This window comes from Plectropomus leopardus, unplaced genomic scaffold (assembly GCF_008729295.1).
Source record: "Plectropomus leopardus isolate mb unplaced genomic scaffold, YSFRI_Pleo_2.0 unplaced_scaffold11461, whole genome shotgun sequence".
Classification (NCBI taxonomy): domain Eukaryota; kingdom Metazoa; phylum Chordata; class Actinopteri; order Perciformes; family Serranidae; genus Plectropomus; species Plectropomus leopardus.
In genome coordinates this window covers 1-9,202 of record NW_024612130.1, presented here as the reverse complement: position 1 = coordinate 9,202, position 9,202 = coordinate 1, and the positions used below count along the sequence as shown (strand labels likewise).

At 37.7% G+C, this 9,202-nt stretch overlaps 1 protein-coding gene across 1 annotated transcript; it reads left to right on the top strand.

Annotated features, from left to right (window-relative positions):
- Positions 1-3: 3 nt before the first annotated feature.
- On the top strand, positions 4-9,159 carry LOC121963500 (phosphatidylinositol N-acetylglucosaminyltransferase subunit Q-like; the record flags this gene model as incomplete). Its single annotated transcript, XM_042513785.1, has 9 exons — positions 4-92; positions 199-319; positions 504-630; positions 819-972; positions 6,214-6,325; positions 6,441-6,521; positions 7,301-7,415; positions 8,270-8,331; positions 8,697-9,159. Coding segments are annotated over 9 exons (1,014 nt in total), but the record flags the coding sequence as incomplete, so codon positions are not given.
- Positions 9,160-9,202: the final 43 nt, after the last annotated feature.

Here is a 9,202-nt window from a genome sequence, read left to right as displayed (position 1 = left end):
CTGTCCACCTGTGTTCAGCTCAGCTACAGAACCGAGCACATGAGGACAATCAGCTCACGGAAAGCAGCTGCCGGACACACGCAGTTCATGAGGTGATTGTTTGTAAAAGCGACCGAGAAACTCCCCTGATGTTCTGAACTTTTCTGTGCTGAAAGTAACACCTGCTGTACCTGTTGTTGTCTCCATGTCTGTCTGTAGGAAAGCCAACATCTTGGTGTCGTTCCTGGTGGATGTGGCTCTCGGCGTGTTGCTCATGTGGTGGCTCTACAGAGACAATCACATCAGCATGTTAGCCAACACACTGGTGCCTGCAGCGGATGTAAGCATGTGTTAGTTTTAGTAATTAGTTTTAGTAACTGGAATCAAATAAATATTGATCTACACCTCTGAAATAGTAGTTTGGTTTTAAAAAAAAATTACTTCTAACAAGTGAGCAAATGGTCATGAAATGTCGTTAAAAACTGATATTGTGTTGTAATTTTACTAATTTGATTTTTCCTCAGCATGTGGCTAAAGAGCTGGAGGAGCTGCTGCAGTGGCTGATGGGAGCTCCTGCAGGGCTGAAGATGAACCGGGCCCTGGACCAGGTCCTAGGCCGCTTCTTTCTCTACCACATTCACCTCTGGATCAGTGAGTCACAGCGCAAAACACACAAAAGATACACATATTCAGGGCTTTGCGGTGTTTATACCTGATTATTGTCATGCTAAATAAAAATACAGCTTTGGAGGACTAAAAGCTCTGCTAGTGGCCCAGATGCACACCAAAGGTCATCACACTGGTTGGATTTTTACCTCGATCATCATCTTTCCATCCAGGCTACATCCACCTGATGTCTCCCTTCATCGAGGGGATCCTGTGGTACGGAGGCCTGTCAGCCTGCTTCGGCCTGACCTTTGCTCTCTCGCTGCTCTCTGACATGGTCGCCCTGCTCACCTTCCACATCTACTGCTTCTACGTATACGGAGCAAGGTAAGGCCTAAGGCCTAAGAAATTGGCTTGATTTCTTTCAAAAACATGGGAAGAGGGCAATGAGCAACTAAAGAAAAAGCAAGAAATTAGTTAAAGATACAAGAAAAAATAGATTAAAATAAGTTAAAAAAAAAAAAATCATCAATAAATAATACTTAAAAAAAAAAAGAAAAGATAAACAAGGAAATGACCTGGACAAATTGCTCTAAAATATAATTATTTTGTAACATAATTGTAAACATGTAACTATGGTGATTTTGATGATTTTATATATATATATATATATAAATTTACATTTTTCCCTGGCTTTTTTTAAAAATACTTTTTGAAATCTACATATTTCTTGCAATTTGTGGGACTTTTTTGTCCTTTTTTTCATGTTTTTGAAAGAATTTCCTACAGTATCAAAACAGTCAGCTACTTAATACAGTCTACTTACTATGGTATGCCTTTGAATGTTTAGAAAGGAGATGTGCTTTGTTTTCACTTTGCGTCAATGATATTAGATTGTTGATTGTTCATTGTTCATTGGATTGGTATATCGATCAATGTATTGCTACACCCCGTCGCACCATTTCTTAACTGTGACCTGTTCTTGGTGGGGAACGAAGTCTGCTAAATGCTGCTGCTGTGCTCCATCTGCTGCTTATTTAGGATCAACACAATGACGTGATAAACTTGTGTTTGTGTTCAGTCTAAATGGATCCACACATATCTGACCTGGCTCTGCGATGTCTCTACAGCTTCAAACCTTTGTTTTGTGTGAACAGAATACTAAACACTATCTGCTGTGCTGTATTAATTCTTAAGATGCTGTTTTTGCAGGTAGTATTTAACATTAACTTCAGTGATCCAATATTGCATTTGTGGTATCAGATGTCAACCAAACTGCAGTTTTGACTCGCAGCAAATTAGCTTTGAGAGATGCCAAAGGTTTTTCCAAAAAATTGATATACATTTTTTGTTTTTCTAAGATTATTCTGGAAGTGTCTCACCACCATTCACAATTTTGTGTGATGTTTTGCAGCTCTTAGATTCACTTTCATTTCTTTTGTGCAACAGCACAATCAAAAATCAAGTCAAAGGACTGTCGTTTTTCTTAAAACATACTCAATTGCATAGTGAACACACTACTGTGCATACTCAAAATTGCCAAGAATTAGTTTGTAGTGATACATTTGCATTTAATTTTTTTCATTTATTTTATTTATAAGGACAACACACATTAATCAACATTTTGTAAATGTGCTAGTGTTAGCCACTAAGTTTCAACTGTAGCCCTTTAGAAAGATGTTATGAAACCTGTAAAATGATCAAATTCACGTAACAACGACAGCAGGACACCATAAAAACAGCAACAGCTAAAACAAACAGGAACTGCGAGGCAACAAGAAACAGCAGAATAACCATTCAAAACGATAGCACAGCAACAACGTGTGGCATTTTAGCACAAATAGTCATGCACGCATGAAGCAACAACATAGACTGAGCATAACATGCAGAGCAGCAATAGAGAAAGCAACAGACAGAGGCAGAGATAAAATACAAGAGTCATAAAGTAGAGCCTTAAAAATTGTTAAAAGATGGACACAACATGTAGATTTTGTGAGGTGTTCCTTTTGATTGCCTGCAGAGGGCGTATTTGTCCAACCCTATTATTTCCTCCGTTTCTGCAGTGAAGACATTTTAAATACAGAGTTCCTGTGTTCACCTGTGCAGTAGAGACTTTAACATTGTGTAACTCCTTTAACCTCTCTGAATGTTATTATCAGGGTTGAGTGAAGGTGGGGACACAAACTGACCAGTACAATGCTTCCTTCCATACCAGGAGAGCAAAAATGGAGAAAAATCACCCTCTTTGGTTTCATGAAAATCTGCCCTAAGATTTTGGTATTTTTCCTTTGTACACATGGACACTTTTTTGCCTTCTGTGATGTTAGACACGAGGAAAATCTCGAGAAAAAAAAAGCATTTTCTGAGAATAATGATTATCCATATATCATTGCGAAAATATCTTGCTCTCAACTGATGTAATGGAAGGATGAACAAACCAACATTATGGCCATCTTTAGGCAAAACATGAATTGTAGTTTTAGGCTTGATCAGTCAGAGCGACTTTGTCTTAAAATGTGCAGTGACTCCGTTCATTGGGAATTGGCTTGGAAACCACAAAGAGACTTATGGTTCAGGAAATTAACCAAAGAATAAACAACAGCAGAGAAGTCTGTTCTTAAAGCAGCACACCCACGACATTCAAATACATGTGAAGTCATGCATACATAAAAAATAGCTGTGTGGAGTTTTTCCCGTCAGAGAAAGCAGAGAATGCCTTTGTTTATTATCTCTTTAATTATAACTGGTACAGCAACACATGAATCATCCGAATCCCGCTTTAAGAACAGGATGTTTTGAATTACGTCACTGTTGCATAACTGAGCCAGACAGTTACAAAAAATAATTTAATGCTTCAAGTTGTTTCCTTCGGTGTGCCTCAGATGGTATACACTCTGCGGAGGAGACGAGTGGAAGAGCAGTTTGCTGAAGATGTTTGCGTTACCTGTGCTTTTCAGGACAATGATAATAATAGTAATAGTGATAATAACTTTATTTATATAGCACCTTTAAAAAACAAAGTGCTTTGACAAACAAAGCAAAGCATAAATGGGATACATACCAGTGGGCAAATAATAAAGATGCAGGACTCAAAATGTCAGTTAAAAAAATAAAATTAAGAAATGGACCAAAATCGACAAATACAGAAGTAATAAAAGCAATAGAACCACAAATAAAGGGTAATACAATAAATACAACACATTCAAAAAGAAAAATAAAGGAAAAGACAACATCACATAAGTTTATATGATCACTGATGATGACAACGAGTATAGATTATGATATTTAGCTACCTAAGATATCTGTGATTGTAAAACATCCACTGTCTGGTAGAATAACTCAAAAGCAGCTTTTGCTTTATAAGAGTGTGACATTTAAAAATGCATGTGTGGACGTAACGATAATGTAAACCGTGCCACTGGATCCGTAGGAGGCTAGATTTTTGTTTGAAATTCCACATTTTTCATGTTTACTTTAAGCCATTGTTAGTGGCTCAAGTGATGGTAATGCTGGTTGGTCGGTCAGCTCACCACTTTGGTCCAGACTGAAAATGACTCATTGAATTTGGTGATCCTCTGCAGTTTCCTCTATTCCCACCGCAAGGTTCAAACTTTTGGTTTTAAGTAACGTGTTGTTTATATACTCAAACATAAAGATGGAATACGCCAAAAACCCAATCATGAACGGGTTATTCACTCCATGTAAACACAGTGGTAGTCCAAACTGTTGAACGTCAACTGTCAAATTTAAAATTCTGGTGCGTCGTAGGGCAGGTATTATTTTACATCTACGCATAAGACTCAAAGATCTGAAGTTTCAGTTTCAGCTGTGACACTGGGTCCTTATGATGCCAGCTAGTCCAGCTTCTTTAATTTGACAACATGCTGAGGCATGTAAAGGCATGCCCTGACATATCACCACCTGAACCTGTTTGGAGATTAAAGTAAAAGTCTTTTGGTATTTTTAAATCGTGGCTGCTAAGTTGAATCTCAGCTCCTTTTATTTCCGTTTGGTTTTATTAGAGTAATGACTGTGTTGAGTCTGTGCTGTGATGGAAGGCTGAACACTGTGATAATAGTCTGGGATGGAGGAGAGAGGATTGACTAAATTATGCATTTGCTCTAAAGATAGCTTGGCTCCCTCGCCCGTGGTGCATAATGAAATATTACCCTCTCTCCTTGTTGCATATTTATGCTCCAGCAGCTCCTGGAATATGTGCAAGTGTGTGTTTTTACATTCAGTTTGAGAGCCTTTGTCACAGTCACTTATTAAATCTGTATGCCTTGACCTAAAAATATCTCCTGCTGTGATCACAGTTCAGTTTCTACATTGGGGACGATGAACTATAGCCGTCCATGTATTTAACAGTCAGCTTAGATAGCTTCTCTCTGCTTCTAGATAGAGCACATTACAGCTGTTTTCAAATACGGATACTTTTTTTAAATTAGCGCTTATGGGATTTTTGTTATGAAACTTTAGATAATATTAATTATCATTTCCCTGTTACTAACCGTAGCACTCTCCCCAAAGGGTGATAACTCCCCTCTCAATGTACTAAAAATGAATTATAATATGGATTGAGTGCACTCACTCAATCCAAAGTCCAAAGACAAGATTGTACATTATACGCAATTATATAATTTAATTCCTGTTTTTCTTCTGCCATTTGTTTCCCCTTTTGTTCCCATTTGTATTCATATTTTAAAGGACAGGTGAGGTAAGCTCATATTTAACAGTTTATTTGTTTGGTTTCTTGGCAGTTGATTGAATAAAAGTGTGCCTTAAATATGCCACAGCAGTATAAGAGGGAATTATAGCGATGTTCAATTAGTAGGTCAGAAATTGTTGATGGACTTCTTTTGTATTAAATCTTTTTATTGATTGGTCCTTAAGCTAAAGCTGCTGTTGTAATCCAACACTGGAACCTCATAAAATACTTTTGCTGATCTATAATGTGACAGTAAGTTTTGGCATTAAAAATCAAATTTGGCATCAATCAAGAAAATATGGGTACTGTGAAAAAGTCCACTAAAATGTGACACAGGCATTAAAAGTGATTTAATTTTTACTCATTCATTTATTTTTGCATTCAGGTGTTTTTCTTTGACAGTCCGCTGACTTTGACTCACTTCTACAACTCCTCCCCTCAACACCAAAAGAGTGATACAAGTTGAAACTGAAAAAAAATCATCATTAGAAAAAGACACTGTAAAAAGAGTGACATGAAGAAAAATCTTTAAGATGTCTTTGACAAAAAGACATCTAAATGCAAAACATATTTTTTAAGAAAGTAAAATTTATTTAATGCCTGTTTTATTTTTCAGTGGAGTTCTTTTCAGCGCCAGTGGTTTTTTTTTAATGCCAAATTTTATTTTTAATGCCAAAACTTACTGTCCCTGTTCTAGTTCTATACTGATCAGTATTAACTGTTTGATCTACCGCTTGGATCAGCTCTCTCCGTACATATCTAAACTCTCATCTTCACCTTTCTAAAAACAACCCAACCTATTTCTGTCATTCTCCCTTTGCAGAAGCCTTTTTTCTCCTCTTTTCTCTCCTTCATTTCTTTTACTTACAGCCAGTGTGAAGCTGAGTTTATTTAAGTGAAATTATTTGTGTGTCTGTCAGGTTGTACTGTCTGAAGATCTACGGCCTCTCGTCTCTCTGGAGGCTCTTCAGAGGGAAGAAGTGGAACGTCCTGCGACAGAGGGTGGACTCCTGCTCCTATGACCTAGACCAAGTAACACACACACAAACACACACACACACACACACACACACGATTCATTGTCGTCATCATCATCATCACAGAGATGCAGATGTTTACTGTGTGTTTGTGTTTTGCGATGTGTCAGCTCTTCATCGGGACGCTGTTGTTCACCATCCTGCTGTTCCTGCTGCCCACTACAGCGCTCTACTACCTGGTCTTCACTCTGGTAAGATGAGTCACAGGTTAAGAAATGATTTCTGCAGCATGATAGACTTCTGTGTTTCAGACCATTGAATCACAGCCCGCATCTACAGATGTAGACAGTACTGCAGAAAAATCATGAATCATGATAACCACCACTTATAGACACTAGAACATTTTTCATTTTTTCATATTTATTCATTGAGTCGCTTACTCTTTACTGTATTTTCCTTGTTTAAATGGAGAAGTTCTGAGGAAATTTTCTAGTAAGCACCAGATGTTCTAAAACTCTTTGGAAATTACTGGAAATCATTACTCGCTGATAAATGCTGTTCCAAAGCCATCTTCACGCTGACCAGGAATGAAACAGTGTTAGAGAAATACTAAATCTTTTTATTTATTTATTTAGTTGCCCAAATGTAGTCAAGAGTTTTAAAATACTGGAATTAACCTAAAAATATGCAAAAGTGTGCGTTTTCAACTGTGGACTGGTCCCTCACTCCCAGATTTCTGTAACAAAGCCAAATACAAACTTAACAACCACCTTTAAAAACTGCAGGTGATGTGATTGACAGCTGTGACTAGATTGTGGGTGGAGTAACCCTTAAATAAATCATGAAATGTGCCCCTCATTTTGTTCACTCAATGCAAACCCTCCAAATAATAGCTTATCACATTGGAATGTCCCTTTTTATATCCACTACACTGAATCAGGATTAGTTTAGTATGTGACCTGAGCTCCAGTGATTTCCAGTAGAATCGGTAGGTTTGTTTCTAACGCTGTGGTGTCTCTGCGTTGTGCAGTTGCGGCTGGTGGTGGTGCTGTTCCAGGGCGTCCTCCATCTCAGTGTTGACTTCATTAACTCCTTCCCTCTGTTTGCTGTGGGCCTCCGCGTCACCCGCTCCTACAGACTGGCAGGTACGTCACCTTTTATCATGGGTTCACTTGTTTGTGTAAAACAGTTCAAAAAAGAGCCAACCAAGATGAAAGTTAAGGGCAATGCTATATGTTAATTTAAGTTAGATATGTTTTTTTTTTTTTTTTCAGAAGAAATTGGTAAAAATGTATTATATTATCAGGGTCCCCATGGATTCCATTAACCTAAATATAAGGCCTTAATTGGCATTAAAATGTCTTAAATTAATCTTTTAAAAGTCTTAAAAATGCTCAGACATAGGAAGTAGGATTGTTTCTGATGTTCTCTGACATTTCATTACAAAAGCTCAGAATAACGGGTAACGTTAAAAAATTATAATAATAATTACCCAAATGTCTCTCGCATTACCATCATCAAAAAGTCATGTTCTATGTTACAATATTTATTCCAAAAATAAAACAAAATTCTCCCTAACCATAGGTAAATTACTCAGATCTTGCTTTTATTCCTTCAGTGGCTACTGTAAAATTGCTCTTAAATTTGATTTCAAGTGACTTTTTTTTCCAAATGAAAAAGTCTTAAATCCCACTTGCCCTAGGTAGTGGGAACCCTGATTATGAAATTGCATTTTGCTGTGTATGAAACTGCACTTCAACACGACAGGTTTTCTTTTCTGATCTTGCGGCTTCAAGTTTGCTTTTATAGGAGGAAAACTGAATGTGTGAGTGACTAATTAGTTCATGTTAGAGCAAAGTGGAAGACAGATTGGACTGACGTCATTTTGCCCCAAAATAAAAGTGCTAATTTTATTTGTTGATGAGCGTATGGATGACAGCATTTTAAAACCGTACACTCTTGTTTGGACTTGTCCGATCCTCATGGATGTATGTTGCAGAGGGCGTAAAGTTCAGGGTGCTGTGTGAGGAGCCGGGGACGGCCCTGCACCTTCTAATGGAGGTAAGAAGTCACATTTTGTTTCTGTTTAAACGTCTTAAATGTTGAAGCTAAAGTTTGTGTAGTTTTCTCAAGTCCTTCTACTCACTAAATGGTAATGTTTGTGGAATAATGCTTTTATTTAGTGTTGTAACTGCTGGCAGGAAACAGACCAGTAGTTTGTTTTTTTCTTGTCTTTTTACTATTTTAAATATTTCCCTTCATGTCTGCTCTGATGCTCTGTTTTATGGAGTACCTCCACTGTAGTTTTATTGACGTAAAGGACTTAATACCTTTTCAACCTCACAATACAAAACATGTAAGCATTTCCTTTTTGTCTCTTTTTCAGTAATAGCTCATATGCACTTACTGTATATTTTCTCCCTCAGATTAACCCTCTGAAGTGCAGCACGGTGGTCCAGACTTACCGCACTCCAACGTACAGCTGTTACCCCAAAGACTCATGGGCTGCCCTGGTCAAAAAACTGTTCGTTGGTGAGCTGATTTACCCCTGGAGACACAAAACCACCAAGACCGACTGAGAGACATCAACCAGAGATGTAAGAGAGTAAGAGAGATTAAAAAAAAAGGAGAGATGAGGGAGCAAAGGAAAGGGAAGTGACTGAATAAATAATGAGATGGGAAACAAGGGTGAAATCAGTACAAAGACCTTTGAGTTATGTTACTTTTCCGTCAGATGAGAAGAACGTCACAAAAAGCTGAAGCTGCCAGGTTGTCACTCTTTTTATTGTGCCAGCTTTAAGAAGAACAAAAATTTGTTAATGTTTGAGTGCGACGAACATGTCAGTGTCAGTCACAGACCTGAACACCAGCATATCGTCACATCCTGCTATTCGAAGAACTGTGATCATGAAATGACTTTCAGTACATGATG